The 18,683-nt window shown below is 37.8% G+C and overlaps 1 protein-coding gene across 1 annotated transcript; it reads right to left on the bottom strand.

Moving 5' to 3' along the window:
- Positions 1-1,369: 1,369 nt before the first annotated feature.
- On the bottom strand, positions 1,370-10,357 carry LOC110800971 (eukaryotic initiation factor 4A-3). The gene is made up of 8 exons (XM_022006284.2): positions 9,915-10,357; positions 6,445-6,685; positions 6,219-6,299; positions 5,912-6,019; positions 5,710-5,829; positions 5,150-5,317; positions 4,452-4,538; positions 1,370-1,711 (listed from the first exon to the last, which is right to left on the bottom strand). The coding sequence occupies exons 1-8, from the start codon at positions 10,217-10,219 to the stop codon at positions 1,598-1,600; spliced, it is 1,224 nt and encodes a 407-aa protein (XP_021861976.1). The 5' UTR covers positions 10,220-10,357; the 3' UTR covers positions 1,370-1,597.
- Positions 10,358-18,683: the final 8,326 nt, after the last annotated feature.

The following is an 18,683-nucleotide window of genomic DNA, read 5'->3' as shown; positions in this document are numbered from 1 at the left end:
CAATGGCAGCGAGCACGCGTGGGCTTCGTAGCCTGCTACGGGCATTGCGTGTGCGCGGGCAATCGGGCATGGCCTGCTCGCATGCGGGCCATGCTCGTGTGTGTTTGTGCTTGCGTACGAAACCTTAATCATGTAGGATTCGTTTAAGATTAAATTCCTAAATCTACTAGATAATTAATTAATAGAATTTGAATTAAATTCAGATTAGTTAATTCGTTTCCTAGTAGGATTCTAATACCCGATTCCATACCTTATAAATATGTGATTATAGTTCACAATTTATAACGAGTTTTTCAAGTATTCATAAGAGTTTTAGGCATAAAATTCAGTCATTATTTGCTGCATAAAAACCGAAAACACATAGTACCTTTGGGGCGATTCTAGTTAATCAAACCTAAGGCGGATCCGGACGTGCTGTGGACTTTCTACGGAGGGACGACACTTGGAGTCCTAAAGACTTGTTCTTGTTCGGTTCGGGCGCAGCAAGGGAGGGCAAGCTACAAAGAGTATGCATCCTAAATTATGCTAATTGTTATGTGGCAATTAATTTGGAATCCTGGCTTTTATGGTTTTTCAACATGGTTTATATTCATTCTTCGCCTCCTTCCCCTCCCTTTCCTATTCCGACTGTTTTGGCATGGACTCCGCGAACGCCCTGCGCCCCCCATTTATATGTATCATAACTTAACAAAAAAAATAGTGTAAATACACACTAACTATATGCAATTTAAATATATTTAAGTAGAGTTAAAAGGCATAACTAATACTTAGCTAAAATGGTAAGCTTTCTACTATATTTTTTGTTGGTCCCATGTTCGAACCCTAATAAAAACATTTTGTTTATCAATATAAAAAAGCACTTCTTCCATGTCATGGTTCATGTGACGTCTTGCAATCTTGCATTTAAGTAGCCAAAACGTGAGTTTGTGGTTGATGATTGCACAATGAGCAGCAAATGGCAAACCTTTGCTTATTGGTGGCAAAGACTTGTGTTCACTTGGTGACACTCAACGAGACTTTGTTGACAACGTGTTTATTCTAGTTAAAGTTACATAATCCCATTTATTACTCAAATCAATTTTCAATCGATCAGGTCCAATACAAGTTCAACCCATTACTTTTTGGGTTGTTCAAGTTCAGATAAAATCATCTATGCATCACAAATTTTTGTTCAAGATCCATTATTTTCGGATAGGTTTCAGGTCAAGTCAATTTTCAACAGGTCTATTGGTTGTAATTGAGCCCTGAAAAAGACATATTTGTAGCACTTTGATCCTTAATTATAAGGTGCAAGAGATGAAAACTAACCAACTTCCTCAACCAAAAACAACCTGAAACAGATGTGGGAAAAAAAGACACCAAAGCCTACTTTGGAGCAAAAGCAAAAAATCTTAATAATAATAATAACATATCAAAACAGAGTGTAAGAATAACACAAGTGTTTACTACTATCATTACAGGATAAAAGACTGAAAACCGATCAATCCACAAACATAGCAGCTCATCGCCACACTCACACGAACGCACCCAGTTCCCAGGCATAAGATAAGAAATCAGTCACATTCAACCACACTACTAATGCACAAGATGACCGACCTCATATCAAATCAGCCACATTCATCGGCATTTCATCAATTTGGGTACTGTAATATTGCTCAATGTCTCTTAGAATCCTGATGTCATCCTTCTTCACGAAGTTAATAGCAACACCCTGCAACAAGAGGAGGAACCAACATTAAGTTTACATACAAAGTAAGGATAGCAAGTCATAACTGAATGCACTTCACACGCCCTAAATTAAAGATGGCCATGGGCCGGCCAGGTCGGGCTTTGGTCCGGGCCCACTCTGCATCATGCCAAACTGAAACGTTCAAAGCAGGGCCTATGCCCACGGGCTGGGTCGGGTCAGGTTGTCGTGCCTAAGCCTACTTTTACTAAATTCAGTGTGCCTTGACTTGCTTTATCCAAAATATGTGGCCCAGGCCCACGACTTTGTGCCAGGCCTTTTCATGCCAGGTCGGATCAGGCCTCAGGCTGACCCGACCCACAGCCATCTTTAGATTCCTAGATCCCCCCACCCCCCCACCTGAAAGTGATTCTGTTGCCCTAAATCTTGGAAACTATCCTGCTGAAGTCTATAATCCCCACACACCATCACAACCTAATCTGAGAAGGTCAGCAATCACCCTGGCAGCAATCTCTTCAAAATTAGTCGATTTTCCATCAAGATCAAGAGAACAGCAGCAAAGTAGAGTTCAACATTGAGATGTTTCAAAGTGGTTTCTCATTAGTGTTACTTATATGGTAGAGGTGGCTGAGTTGGTGAAAATCAAGGCTTTCTTTGTTTCATTTGAGGTTACTAATTTCTGGTTAGGAACTTGCTGAAGAGGATAGTTTGAACCGGAATTATAGTTCTGAATTGCAGGTTGCAAATTGCCCCAGTTATCCCCTTGTGTTTGTTCACCTAAACGAAATGAAAATATGATGCATTTTGTGATAAATTCTACAGAGTGAAGAAATACGTTCAAGTTAAAAGCACTTTAAAAGGTGGGCAGCAACTCAACAAGGGAATACCAAACTCGCTTTCAAATATTACTGCAAAGCCCTGAATATTTTGTGTTGGATCGCTTACAAATGTGATAGATGAATTGTGTGTTTGTGAACTGACGATATCTTAGTTTAAACCTAGCTGTGTGTGCTTTGAACCTTCATGAGTACAATCAACCTTTAACTCTATTTATTGGATTTGATCCAAACAATTCAAAAGTGTGGAAGAGTTTCAAATTCTCGTATGGTGACAGGAATGTCCTCTTTAATGAAGTTTTAACTCTATTGATATAAACTCAACCTGCTCCCAAATTGACCAAGGGGCCAGACAGCTAATAAATCTATTTCAGAAGAGGGCCAAACAAAGCAAATCTGTGTTTCTTAATTTAAAAGAAAAAGACTCCTTTCTTGCAGAACCCGTACTTGAGCTTTAGACACCAAGACCAAAGTCACTAGAGTAATTAGTCCAATAATCACAAGGATATCCATCAGCAGAGATTTTAGGAGTCATTGTAGTTAGCAACAATCATAATACGAGACCATGGAGGTCACAAGAGTGATGCAGTCTTGAATTCTTGATCAGAGTCTATCCGACTGGTAAACCATGTCTCGATGAATGAACATATAAATATAAAGAGCTATAATCATTTCAGACTATATCATTGGATACCGCATTTACATTCCTTTCTAGAGAGGAGAGCCCAGGATGGGTACAGGGTTATAAAAAAAAACCTTCAGCACTAAATTAAGCCTTCAATATCCTTGTATTCTAAGAAGACCACCAATTTGACTCCAACATACATTGATCCTAAAGACGATTTGGGAGTTCCAGCCAACAAGAACCCAAGAAGACTGTTGCAAGTTCTAGTCTTGTCAATGTAGCTTTAATGTGGAGGCTACACTCCTTTCTAAGAGGAGAGCCCAGGATGAGTACAGGGTTGTAAAAAAAGCCTTCAGCACTAAATTAAGCCTTCAATATATCCTTGTATTCTAAGAAGACCATTCAATTTGACTCCAACACACATGAGAAGATAATGATGCTAAGATGATTTGGGAGTTCCAGCCAACACGAACCAAAGAAGACTGTTGCAAGTTCTAGTCTTATCAATGTAGCTTTAATGTGGAGGCTAAATCTCCCCCCACCCCCACCTCCCAAAAATAAATACAGGAAAAAGGGAAGCATATCAGGTGATAAATACATTAGCCACAACATGGATAGACCAAATTATAAAGTAAATAGTTATCATTAGCCAGCCTTCAGTCTCTCTTATGATAAAACAACAGATCACATGATCAGAATGTTATCTGCTTGGTCAGACTAAATAACTTGATATAACAGCACAGGTATCAAGTGCCTTTTCCTAAGATGATATATGAACATACATTCTTCTCTTCTTCTTTTTTTAAAACATAATCAATTAGGATTCCATAAAATGGAAAAACTACGAAGTTAAGAATATTGCAGTTTTGACTTCTCAAGTCAAAGAAAGATAATTCTGAAATAATACAAGAGTTGCAACTTTTTTTAATGTAAAACCGCATTTGTAATTTGAAAATCTTTTTCCTTGGTGGGGGGGGGGGGGGGGTGTAAGAAGTCACTTACAACAAGAATAGCAGGATTTTGCCCTTAACTCTTTGTGGGACGAGGAAAGGGGAAAGGGAGAAGGAAGAAGAAGCAAGCTTAAAATTCTACATGCTTAAACAATGAAAGATCCATTAAAATGCAAAGCAACGCATATGCAACCATCACATACCAGGGGAACTACAAAAAAACATCACAAAATGCCTACATCATGCACACACAAGGTTTGATACTTGGTGAATGCCAAGCTACGACAGCATCAAAAATAATTTTTTTATAAGAAATAATGATTAAGCTTTACTGTTAAAAATATATTACATACCTTGCGTCCAAAACGACCAGAGCGACCAATCCGATGAATATAAAGTTCACGATTGTTAGGTAAATCATAGTTGATAACCAATGAAACCTGGAGAAATTATTAACTGTGAGTTGACTTCAATGCAAATTGTGCAAAATTAATATTTCACCTGAAAATATTATATAAATAAAAAGAGAGAAAGTATTGGGCAATGTATTTCATTGGACTGTAGTCCATTTCTTGTTGTTTCTTTACCAACCAGGGTTACAAGTTATCAGTGAGGGTGATAACAGAAATGGCATCTCTACTACATCAGGGATGAATCTATTGCAACCTTGTCTGTGATAATGTTGCAAATTATGGGAGTCGCCAACCAGTTTGATCATTTTATGGTAAAGTAAAACATCACGAGGACGTAGACTTGTAGTTCAATAAAACAAAGCATATGCAAGATCATCAGCAGGACATAAGATACTTAATCATGTACTAATCGGTTTATTAAAGGAAAGGAACCCAAATTTGGCCATAAGCAACCATTTCACAAGCAACAAAAATGGAAACAAAGGATAATCAACATCCTATAAAACAAGATCTAAATGGATAAAATCCTAACTTGGACCAAGATAAAAAATCATCCAAGGTAGTGTTCCAATTATTATTTTGTTTTTGAAATTGTTGCCCGGTTGAGCATAATAAGAAATTAAGAACAGACAAACTACCTGCTGGACATCAATTCCACGTGCCCAAACATCTGTTGTGATCAAAACACGAGTGTCGCCATCACGGAACTCCTTCATTATAGCATCGCGCTCTTTCTGTGGCATATCTCCGTGCATTGATGAAACAGTGAAGTTATTGTTGCGCATCTTCTCAGTCAGCCAATCCACCTATCACATGTTGGGAAAATACACGTAACTTAAGCAGAAGACATGGGAGAAGGTGCTATGGAAAACTGAGATACCTTATTCAACAAAAACCAGATAACAGAGTTCCTAACTGAAGTGAACGCAATATGCAGTAACAACTTCCCAGTACTTCTTTTATTTCTGCTTTCAATTTTATCTACCCCCACCCCCCATTTCATCCAATGATTTTAGTCAGCTTTATCAACATCAACCCACCAGCAGTTAGATCAGACACTAGCAACCAAGCTTGACGAATAAACTATATAAAGAATGCATTTGAGGCTGGATGAAAGAGTAAATTTATATACTAAGGAAAAGACCAGCTAATGACCCCCCAAGCCTCACTTTAAAAACAAAAATTAAAAAACTATTACCTTCCGTTTAGTATTGCAGAAGATCACGGCTTGAGTAATTGTGAGAGTATCATAAAGATCACAAAGGGTATCGAACTTCCAATCTTCCTGCTCAACCGCAACAAAGAATTGCTTGATGCCCTGTAATTGTTGGTTGAACATAAGAATAAGGAAACTATAGCTGTTGTTTCATTTGCAGAATAAAAAGGTGCAAGGTACTAACCTCTAAAGTCAATTCATCACGTTTTACAAGGATTTTAACAGGATCTGTCATAAATTTGCTGGTAATCTCCAGAATTTCATTGGGGAGAGTGGCAGAGATCAGCACAACCTGCAAATAACAAAAAGATAATCAACTTTGTAGTCCCGGTTTCAAATGAACATAAGACAAATTATATTTATTAGGCAATAAAGACAGAAACTCTAACCCCTAAGCCAAGAATAATACAGCTCGTGCTTCTTCTTTAGTTTATCTCCTTTTTTAGAAGAGGGGGGGGGGGGGGGGGGGGGGGGAGGAAAAGGAATATTACCTGAAGCTCTGGTGGAAGGTAACGATATACATCATAAATTTGGTCCTTAAAACCTCTGCTCAACATCTCATCAGACTCATCCTGTTCAGAGAAGAGAAATAAGTTCCTAAGTTTAGTAGATGTACAACAATCCATTCGAAGCCCAAAATGATGGTGATATAATGTCCAAGAACAATAGAAGATAATTAAAAATGAAAAGTACTAGGGAAGAAAACCAGTGACTTACAAGAATTAAGAGCTTGATATTTCGGGTTCTTAGTGTTCTCCTCTTGATCATATCACAAACTCTACCTGGGGTTCCTGAAACAACATGAACTCCGTACTCCAATTTCCTGATATCCTCGCCCACACTTTTCCCTCCAACGCATGCATGAGCTTGTATATTCATGTGGAGACCGATGGCCATTATTACTTTTTCTGTTTGAGTAGCCAGCTCCCGAGTGGGCGACAAGATTAATGCTTGGACCCTAAAGAATGAAAGGAAACATATGACAGCTTCAGTTTGTTTATATACAAATACTATAAACAGATAACCAATGACCTCTATGTAAACCTGAAAGAATGAATAAGCTTGTTATCAACTAAATTATTTCACGGAAAAACACTAGTGCAAAAAATCACAAAACATCAACAATAGCAGATGCTTTCCAGAAGCATGAATCATCCCTCCAAGATCACTTTCTTGCTCCTCCCATCTCTTCTCTTTATCTTTCTTCCTCACATGAACCATTCTTGGATTGTGAAAGAAAACATCGATTCTTTTTTAATCATAAAGGTGGATGGCTTTAAAAGACACAGAGACACACATGAACAATGATGCCAAAGTGATAACAACTTTCATTGATCGTCATCGAGAAAAGTACAACCAAGAAACAAGCACAGTAAAGAAAATTTAAGCCTTAAGGAGATAAGTACTTTTTATGATCTTCGTCGAGACAAAAACAATAAACAAGCAAATTAAAGGAAATTATACGCCTTAAAACTAATGAGTGATGGCCATGGATTTCTTCTCTCTGATCTGATCCAGACCACGCGTTTAACTATGTGACAACCACACAAACGGAAATTAAATCTAACAAACATAAGCCTGTGATCCACTACCTAGCAGTTCACCTGGTTGGATACATACCTCATCAACCACTAAAACTAGCACCTTTACACACAACTGATGTGCAACCAATCGGCATGTGCTAGACATAGTCAAGAACCCAAAATTTGGGAGAAGGGAACTCAAATAACAAAGACCTAAGGGGAAATGAGAGGTCAATTGAAAAGGACAGTAGCTCCAACTACAACGTAAAATTGCATGAGAAGAATGTACAAAACTAGAAAATAGAAAAAATCTTAGATTAAGAAAAAAATTAAAAGAATGTATTACAAATACAACAGTGGAAGAAGTATTGAGGAAGAAATGGAAGTTAAATAGGCAAAGAGGATATAGCTAAGAACTGTTCTTGAATATGGAACTTAGTTAAACCAGATTTCAAAAAGGATGATTATCAAGTTAAGAAATAACTGCGATTTTGCTCAAGAAACAGAACAAAGGCTTTCAGGTTATTGGACCATTTGATCTGGCAGAACTCATGATTCACATATCAGACATTCAGAGACATGGTTGAGAAATGCCATTACCAGGTTACCTCTATCCTTTCTATCTCTTAGGTTAAGCCGTTAAACTAACAACCTTTATCTAGTTACAGCTTCAAACATGTACCCAAAATGATTAACCCAGCCCACTAACAATTGAACAACGAAAAGTAAGAAAAGATATGAGCCCTGAAACAGGTTAGCAGCAAAAAAACATTGTTTCAAGCACCGCACCTCTTGCTCAGTTATACTTGGGCAGAAAAGAAAAGCAAACACAACTATTAATACAATTGCAAAAAGGGGTTCCACACCATGTCATTACAGGTTTTATATTTACTGGAAAATGGAAATATTGGAAGATTTATCACTTACAACTCCTTCCTTTAACCTGCCTTTGTCTTATAACTAACTAATCTAAGATAGGCTGTGATGCCTGTGAAAGAAAAGATTCAAGAGAAGCGACCAGATGGACTAGAAGCAAGTAAACTCCCCAGACTAGGCTAACTAAAATAGAACTAAATACCTTCGTCAATAGGCTTTCGGTAAGGCGATACAATAAACCATAGTCTGAGTGACAGTACAAGGAGTTACTTCTGCGGAGAATACACAAAGGACAACCTCCGCGTTCAAAACCTTGGTTACCGTAATAAACAAACAGTCAAATACACGATTTTCACCACTTCTCTATGAGTAGAGATTACCATAATTTGGCCGAAGTACTCTTGGGTTCTAAGGTAAAAATGCCAGCATTGATATTGAGACTGCTCAAAGAGATTTCACGTATCGAAGGTTTTTCACATCGTATCTTTATCTCTGGAATAGCTTCACAGGTTGCAATTATTTTTTAGTCCCCGAACTAGAACTTAAGATATTTCATCATAGTTTGACCATTGATGACATGGCTTTTCTTTGATTTCATTATGAAGCGACGACACTGACACCTAAAAATATTTGACAAAAATCTCCGTGACAAGTTTCAGCAAGTATAAATTCTGCTCAATGGACAGAAACATCTTGGTTGCATTGTCATATGAAACTATAAGCTTTTAACAATCATTAGCAGGAAAACAAGCTGACTCTCTGCAGAGTTTAAGCACCTAATCAACACCTTTTTTTTGCTCCTCAAAATGTACAACAGAAACTAGAAAGAACTAGGAGGCTACGAGAGACTCCCAATGGCCTGAGTGTATGAAGAAAAACCATTTTTGCTACATGAGATATGTAAAAAAATGCAAGACTCAACAAGATTATAAGTGGATGTAAAAACCTCTCCTTTATATGTACCCATATTTAACGCACATGGTCAAAGCTAAGTGAGACCTTCATAATCACACAAGCCACCCTCTTAATCTGAAAAACAAACATCCGAGTTCACAAATGATACTAAGACAGACATGGGATAAATTAGAGTTGGGTAGCAAACTTTTTTAACTTAGGACTTCCCTTATTTCTTCCAATCTTTGTCCCTTGAAAATGATCCTATTTCATACTAAGTACTAAGGAACAGAATCCTGCTCTCAAACCTCAAATCTTGAAAGTTGGAACAACCCTCATATCTGGACAAACCCAAGTAAGGACAACCTTGTCCTCATTTCAATGTATAAACCTCTCCACCCCAGATCAAGCACATAATATTATGCCTCTCTCTTCTTTTCGACGAATACCCAACAGCAAAAAACTGTATAACACATCAGAAAGCATCTCAACCCAAAAAGTAGGAGATAGAAACGCGTTAATAGGACTACCTTTTATCAGCCTTAATGCTTCCTAAGAAAATTACCCATTTACACAAAAACCCATCTTCCTAAGCAAATTAACACGCTTCTCTAACCAAAGTTACATTGACTTTTGATGCAAATCGAAATAGGTATTGAAATCAAGCTAACCCCCACATTCCACATCATTAAGAAACATTAAGAAACGCCTCAAACTTACTTAAATCAGCTAATACTTCAAATCAATTAAAAACCCCTTTATAGTAACCCTAATTTCCTCCCAAACAATAAAACAAAACCCCTACAAAATCAATCAAACAGTCACAAAAACCAATAATTAAAACCCAAAAACCCCTAAAAATTAAACAAGAAAGGGAGTAAAAACTGGACATACTCTCGAGTAGAAGTATCAGCCATCTGACAAACAGCAAGGGAAATCATGGAAGATTTTCCAGTACCAGACTGGGCTTGGGCAATAACATCACGACCTTGAATAATCGGCATAACAGCCCTCTGTTGAATTGCAGACGGCTTCTCAAATCCATAAGCAAAGATCCCGCGCAAAAGGTCGTCTTTAATCCCCATTCTTTCGAAGCTGGTTATTGGTTCGATGCCTTCTGTCGCCTCGAACTGTAGCTTCTCGTCTTCGGTGTGGTTTCTCCGCCCTCTGTTTGCCGGCACCACCGAGCCTGACGCCATTTTTGCCGCCTTTTCAAGGTTGAGTTTTGCTGGGGGTTGGGGGATTTTCTCTCGGCTCGCGGTGTCTTCTTGTTGTGTGTATGACAATTATAGGGCAAAATGGCAAAATGGCAAATTATGTTTTCTTTGGGTTGCAAATATTGAAATAGGGCAAATGATAACTCTTTCCATTTTATTTTAATTTTCAATCTACCGGCCATGTCAGCAATATTAGGTAACTTTTTTTCTCCAATGGAAATTTGGTGAAACACTACCTTTAAGTTTGGGGTTTTGTGAATTGCTACCTTTTAAAAAGAAAATTAATTTTTACTACCTTATAAGATTGGTTTGTTTCACTAACACTACCATTTGACGTTTGTCATTAATTTTTTCCGTCTTTAAACCCCACTACAACGATTATTTAATATGGAAAATAAACAAAACAACAAATAAATATAGATATTTAAAATAATAGAAGTAATATACGACGAAAAACATTAACGAAAAACGTCAAATGGTAGTGTTAGTAAATCAAACTAAACTTATAAGGTAGTTAAATTTAATAAATTTTTTATAAGGTAGCAAATCACAAAACCACCAAACTTAAAGGTAGTGTTTCACAAATTTTCCTTCTCCAATTTGAAACTCAATCACCAATTGGACTGGCGGTTTAATAAAGGGAGAAATCACTATTTAAGTTGGTGGCTTAACTATCATGACGATATCTCAGTTGACGGTTTTATGTGATGAACCATCCTTTTAGTTGGAGGTTACATGTCTTACACTTGCTTAACCTCTAATTGAAATGGAGGTTACACTTGCCTAAACCTCTAGCTGGAATGGAGGTTTTGCCTCCCGACCAACCTATGCATGCATATAACATCACCACCATATTATTTTACTCGGTAATTTTCATTTACCGGCCATGTCAGCAATATTACCGTACTCAGTAACTTTTTTCTCCGATTCAAAACCACTGCCAATTGAGCTGGCGGATTAATAGCGTAGACAATATCTGAGATGACGATTTTATGTAATGAACCGTCGTTTCAGTTGAGGCTACACTTGCCTAAAGTTCAGTTAAGTTCGGATAAGTTCAGATAATATAAGTTTAGAAAAAATAAGTTTTTTTTCCAGACATTTTCACACATAGATAAGTTTTTTCAAACAAAATAAGTTGTTTTCATATAAAATAAGTTCGGATACTAAGTTAAGACAAAATAAGTCGAATAGAGCGGAGCCTAAACCGGTTACACTTGCCTAAAGCTCTAACAGAGATGAGGTTTTGCCTTCTAGGCAACCTATGCATGCATTTTAAATTTTCTCCCTCATCTCTAGCTATCATGGCATATTGCTATTGTTGCGAGATGAAAATAGGTGGTGCTATATTGTAGAGAACACTAATGATTCTCAAAAGAAAATGACAGTAAAATTTAATAAATAGATGAAGGAAATAATGCCCTTGGTCCAAGTATGCATTTAATGCTAAGTCTAATAAATGCGGTTCAGTATTAATTAAACAAGTTAATAATTCAGTGAGATCAAGTGAACTGTATGCCTAGCTAGAGGCCGCTGCAGTTCAAGTGGAATTAATAATATTAATCCACAGCTTACTCTTGACTGAACCCGTAGGGTCACACAAATAGTACGTGAACGGATCAAGTATTTAAGTGAATTAAATACTCCATTTATGGATGTTCGAAATCGACGGATCTCGGTTCCAGTGTGAGCTGAAATAGTCAAAAGGCAAATTATGAGTACCCCGGAAATGATGATATTGCTGGAAACGGAAATATGGATCGTATCGGAAATATAAATATCATCCAAGTCGTAGATGTTGCCGGAAACGGAAACATGGTACGTATCGGGAAATATTATCGGAAATGGAAGTATTGCCGGAATCGGAAATATTGCCGGAAACGGAAATATTGTCGGAATCGGAAATATTATTGGAATCGGAAAATATTTCTGGAATCGAAAATATTAAATATTTGTTCGAAACGAAAATTAATTCCGGAATCGGAAATATTAAATATTGTTCGAATCGGAAATGAATTCCGGGATCGGAAAATTAATCGGAAGCGCGTCGTACGAAATAAACATCGGACGAGCTTGCTAGACGTAAAGGCCCAGCACGAATCCATGTTAGGTTATGATACATATAAACGAATATAAATCATGCGGAAATAACCATAAATGTCAGGATTCCAAATTAATTGCCACATAACAATAAGCATAATTAGGATGCATACTCTTTGTAGCGTGCCCTCCCTTGCTGCGCCCGAACCGAACAAGAACAAGTCTTTAGGACTCCAAGTGTCGACCCTCCGTAGAAAGTCCACAGCACGTCCGGATCCGCCTTAAGATTGACCAACTAGAATCGCCCTTAAGGAACTAAATTTATTCGGCTATTATGGGCAAGTGTATGACTGAATTTTTGATCAAATTCTTACCTTTGTATACTTCAAACTCGTTATAAATTATGAGCCTTGAACTCATATTTATAGGCCATGGAATAAGCAATCGAATCCTACTAGGATACGAATTAATTAAATTAGAATCCTAGCAGAACTCTTATTTAATTAATTTATCCTTTTAGGATTAGGAAATTTAATCATCAAACGAATCCTATACGTTTTAGGTTTCGTATGTGAACACAAACACACACGCACATGCGCGCGCACAGCCCAAGCGACGCAGCCCACTCGGCCACGAAGCCCACGAGCTGCCTGCTCCTTTGGCGCGCGCTGGGCCTACCTTGCGGTGGGGCTGGGCGTGTTGTGGCGCGCTATTTTCTTGCTGGACGCGGGCCTGGCTTCGTGCTGGGCCTTCGTCTAGCAAGCTCGTCCGATGCTAATTCGTACGACGCGCTTGCGATTAATTTCCCGATTCCGGAATTCATTTCCGATACGAACAATATTTAACAATTCCGATTCCGGTATTAATTTCCGTCTCAAACAAATATTTAATATTTCCGTTTCCGGAATTATTTTCCGATTCCGATAATATTTCCGTTTCAGACAATATTTCCGTTTCAAGCAATATTTCCGATTCCGGCAATGTTTCCATTTCCGATAATATTTTCCGATACGTACCATGTTTCCATTTCCGGCAACATCTACGACTTGGATAATATTTATATTTCCGATACGATCCATATTTCCGTTTCCGGCAATATCATCGTTTTCGGAGTACTCATTTATTTGCCTTTGACGATCTCAGCTCCCACTGAAACCAAGATCCGTCGATTCCGAATATTGATTAGATAGAGTATTTAATGCCATTAAATACTTGATCCGTTTACGTACTATTTGTGTGACCCTACGGGTTCAGTCAAAAGTAAGCTGTGGATTAATATCATTAATCCACTTGAACTGAAGCGGCTTCTAGCTAGGCATACAGTTCACTTGATCTCACTGAATTATTAACTTGTATAATTAATACTGAACCGCATTTATTAGACTTACCATTAAATGCATACTTGGACCAAGGGCATTATTTCCTTCAGTCTCCCACTTGTCCTTAGGGACAAGTGTGCATTTCCTAATTCCTTTGTCGCTTGATGCTTGCTCTTGAACATAAGGTAAGAGTTGTCATCCTTATTATGTCTAGAGGTGTTTTTCGGTTTCAGAGTTCAACTGATCAAATAAACAGATAATCATAACCTATGATTCATCTGAGCACGGCATGCATTTTACAGTTTCTAGCTCTCCGAGTGGCCTTGTACAACTTTCAGCATCTCATCCCGATTTATGGGAGGACAATCCCAATCTTGCGATCTTGAGATTAGACTTCGTTTGATAGGGGATTACCTGAGCGTTGCCTTTATAGCCTCCTTTTACGGTGCGACGGTTGACAACGTCAAAGTAAGCAGTTCTCAAACAAGTAATCTCAAATCACTCAGGTGTTGAGGATTTAGTGTCTAATAATTTTAATGAAATTTACTTATGACAGATTTTCATCTCTTACAGTAAATTTTCATAGGTCTGTCCGATACTAGTCTTCCCAAAGTAAGTATCTATGCAAATGATTACGACATTGCCATGTCCACATAGTTCAAGAAACAGAACTACTAGTCATCTTGCATTCTAGTCGTCTAACGTTTTCTATGCGTCCATCTTTATAGAAAACTCCGACCAGGGACCATTTTCAACTTTTGACATTCAAGTTCACTTGATAGACATTTCTTATTCACAAGATTGGTCCTGACAGTCTATCTTGAATATATCGTCAAATTGAAGGGACTCATCATTTAATAAACCACAAATTAAATGGAAAAATGAATTCTATTCATTAATGTGAATGATTAACCAATAATGTTTTACAAAGTATTAAACTCTAAGACTTTAAAACATTAAATAAGGACATCAAAGCCATTCTCCAACATGCTTGATTCCCATAGCAGCAGTGTGCGAGTTGTGCTTTGCCTGCGGCAGAGGTTTAGTTAATGGATCTGAGATGTTATCATCAGTTCCAATCTTGCTTATCTCGACTTCTTTTCTTTCAACGAACTCTCGTAGAAGGTGAAATCTACGAAGTACATGCTTGACTCTCTGGTGGTGTCTAGGCTCCTTTGCCTGTGCAATAGCTCCATTATTATCACAATACAGAGCTATTGATCCTTTAATGGAGGGGACTACACCAAGTTCACCTATGAACTTCCTTAGCCATATAGCTTCCTTTGCTGCTTCATGTGCAACAATGTACTCCGCTTCAGTTGTAGAATCTGCAATGGTGCTTTGCTTAGCACTTTTCCTGCTTACTGCACCTCCGTTGAGGTAGAAGACAAACCCAGACTGTGATCTGAAATCATCTTTGTCGGTTTGGAAACTTGCGTCCGTATAGCCTTTAACAATTAATTCATCATCTCCACCATAGACCAGGAAGTCATCTTTGTGCCTTTTCAGGTACTTCAGAATATTCTTGGTAGTAGTCCAATGTGCCTCTCCTGGGTCTGATTGTATTTGCTCATATCACTGAGTGCATACGCAACATCCGGGCGTGTACATATCATAGCATACATTATTGAACCAATCAATGATGCATATGGAATCCCATTCATTCGTCTATGCTCATCTAGTGTTTTTGGGCACTGAGTCTTGCTTAGAGTCATTCCATGAGACATGGGTAGGTAGCCTCGCTTGGAGTCTGCCATTTTGAACCTTTCAAGAACCTTATTGATATAAGTTCTTTGACTGAGTCCAATCATCTTCTTAGATCTATCTCTGTAAATCTTGATGCTCAGTATGTACTGTGCTTCTCCTAGATCCTTCATCGAAAAACATTTCCCAAGCCAAATCTTGACAGAGTTCAACATAGGAATGTCATTTCCGATAAGTAATATGTCGTCGACATATAATACACAAGATTCGTCTGCGTTCTTGATGAAATCAAAGTCACTGACTGCTTCATCAAAACGTATATTCCAGCTCCTTGCTTGCTTCAATCCGTTGATTGATTTCTTTAGCTTGCATACCTTTTTAGCATTCTTTGGATCCTCAAAACCCTCAGGCTGTGTCATAAACACAGTTTCTGTTAAAACACCGTTTAAGAAAGCGGTTTTGACATCCATCTGCCATATTTCGTAATCGTAATATGCAGCGATTGCTAACATTATCCGAATAGACTTTAGCATTGTAACTAGTGAAAAGGTTTCATCGTAATCCACACCGTGGACTTGCCTGTAACCTTTTGCAACCAATCTAGCTTTGAAAAATTCAAGTTTCCCATCCTTGTCTTTTTTCAGTTTGAAAACCCATTTGCTTCCTATGGCTTGGTAGCCGTCTGGCAAATCGACCAAGTCCCAAACTTGGTTTTCTGACATGGAGTCTAATTCAGATTGCATGGCTTCTTGCCATTGCTTGGAGCTAGGGCTGGTCATAGCTTGTTTGTAAGTCGCAGGTTCATCACTTTCAAGTAATAGAACGTCATAGCTCTCGTTCGTCAAAATACCTAAGTACCTTTCCGGTTGAGATCTATATCTTTGCGATCTACGCGGGGTTACATTTCTAGATTGTCCATGATTCTCACCAGATACTTCTAAAAATCTCTGAGTTTCATCCTGAATGTCATCTTGAGCATTCTCTAAAGTTTGTTGTTCGACTCGAATTTCTCCGAGGTCTACTTTTCTCCCACTCGTCATTTTGGAAATGTGATCCTTTTCCAAAAATATACCATCTCTGTAATCCCCCGTAAATTTATAAATTTTATTAAATATATTTTAACGTATATTATTTATATTTAAATAGAATTTATGAATTTTAGTAATAAATAAATATTTAACGTAATTTATTTTTATACGTTCTAAATATTTCAACGATTTATGAAATCCAAAAATAATTTTAGAATTTTATGTTGAAAAGAATTCGAATTGCGAAAACACGTTCGATTGAATTTGGAAAACAATCTTAATTGGTTTTGGATTCAAACAACCTCAATTCTAATCCTAGCCCAAATTGACAAAGCCCAAAATCAGAAAACCCATATTATCAACCCATAATTCAACTTCACGTAAAATCAAGAAAGCCAAAAACCCTCTTCTCTCCTCTCCTCCAATTCACGTGAAAAGCAAGCAAACTCTCTCTCTGCTTCAGCCATCGCCGCCCTCTTTGCTGCTGTCCCTCACGCCGCCGGCCAACCACCTCAGACGCTCCTCCTCCGTCGCGTGCAACCTTCCTCGCCGGTAACTTCTTCTTCCTCCTTTTCTCCTTCGGTTTTCCTTCTCCCTTTCGTTCTCTCCTCCTTAATGCTTGTGTTCATTTGCTGCGACAGCCACCTGCACCCCGTCGCTGCCGCCAACCAACCAGCACCGGCCGTTGGCCCCTTCCCTTCTCCTTCGCGAAGCATCAACACTCCTCCTTTTCTTTCTCCTCTGCGTGCGTTTCCTCCTGCTTGCACCACCAGCCACCTTCGGTCACCCTGTTGCACCACCACCCATCGCCGCCCTGCCACCGTGGCCTCGCCGTGCCGCTGCACCAACCGCCGGCAACTCTTCCTCCCTTCACTTTTTGGTTTACTCCTAACCCTAAGCTAATTTAATGTTTTAATTATGTTTAATTAATTTAATTTATGTTCTCTTGAATTAAATTTTATAGTTTTATGATTTAATTATGAATTTCAGATTATATGTTTTGCATAATCAAATTATTAATTTTCAGATTATGTAATTGAATTGGAATTTGAATTTTAATTATTAAAAGCATGAAATTTTAAGGTTTTAAAGGTTTTAATAGTTTTGAAATCATGGTAGGATGATTATAAATTATTAAAGTTATTGTTTTTATGATTTCAAAGTTTTGGGAGTAGTTTGAAATTAGTTATATTGCTGAAAATTTAAAGTACGGTGTTTGTAAAGAGTTTTCAACGAATTTCAATCACTAATTCAATAATTGTTATGCTAGGAAATCAAATATCCAAGTTTTGACATTGGGAATGTTCTAATTATGTTTAGGAAGGGTTTGAGACACCCTAATGTTGCTGAAAATTCAATGTGAATTGATATGAGTCTATATTGGTTGTTGTTAGGTGGAGAATTCTCCTATGCGACCTTTGAATTATTAAAGTGGTCTCGTAGTTTGTTTACACAAGGTACGTACATACCTGTGTGCTTGGAATGTGTGTTATCTGTTGAAACCAAGTTGAAATTTGTTGATGAACTTGATTGTGTTGGAATTTCATGTTTAATATTGTTGGATGGACATGTTAAGCATATGTATTTCGTTATGAGAATTATAACATGTTAGTAGATGATTGATGCGAACATGTTGGTTGGGAACATTAGATTATTATATATTGATTCAGATCGATTGTTCTTTGTTCACTTTTAGCTTTTCACTACTTTATGAGGGTCGAGGACCTTGTTTAGTAAGTTGAAACCTTATACCCATATAGAGGGGTTGATCAGTATTAAATGAAGGGTTGAGTTTAATTGGAATGAGTCTTGTTTGATACATTTGTGATCACTTACTTAATTCCAAGATAAAAACAGTTGTGAATAAATGTGGATTGTATGCCTTATGTGATTGTTGAGTAATAACATGGTTTTAATTTGTAAATCATGTAAAGTGAAACTGAGTAGCAATAGCTTTAGACTGTGCACGTCTAAAGTGACGGACAAATAGGAGTTGGGGTTCATGGTGGTAGCCCATGGCCTTTATCTCGGACCGGATTGATCATCGTGTCCTATTTTTATTTAAACGTTCCTCGATATCGCAGGTCACTGAGGTTACGGAGTCGCATCCGTACCTCGTCTTCCTTAGTGAAGCTTCTAGCTAGAAAACTCGGTCCATTGCCTATTTCAATTAAAATAATATTAATGTTACAAAAGTCTAGTCTAGTTAAGTGTGGTTTCAAATTATTATGTTTTGGTTGCCCTTATGTACGTTATTAGAATCATGTTAGGATTGTTCGTTTAATAGAATCATGCTAGGATTATTATTGATTTAGTATGTAGTACTCAGCTTTGCTGATTGCGTGCTTTTGCTTG

This window comes from Spinacia oleracea, chromosome 2 (genome assembly GCF_020520425.1).
Source record: "Spinacia oleracea cultivar Varoflay chromosome 2, BTI_SOV_V1, whole genome shotgun sequence".
NCBI classification, from domain to species: domain Eukaryota; kingdom Viridiplantae; phylum Streptophyta; class Magnoliopsida; order Caryophyllales; family Amaranthaceae; genus Spinacia; species Spinacia oleracea.
Note: the sequence above shows the minus strand (reverse complement) of the source record. Positions and strands in the feature narration are given on the sequence as shown.

Coding starts and splice junctions, on each gene's coding strand:
- LOC110800971 (XM_022006284.2), bottom strand. CDS start 10,219: ATGGCGTCAGGCTCGGTGGTGCCGGCAAACAGAGGGCGGAGAAACCAC. Junction 5,830..5,911: donor GTGATGAATTGACTTTAGAG/GTTAGTACCTTG, acceptor CAACAATTACAG/GGCATCAAGCAATTCTTTGT. Junction 5,318..5,709: donor TCTGCAATACTAAACGGAAG/GTAATAGTTTTT, acceptor AACATGTGATAG/GTGGATTGGCTGACTGAGAA.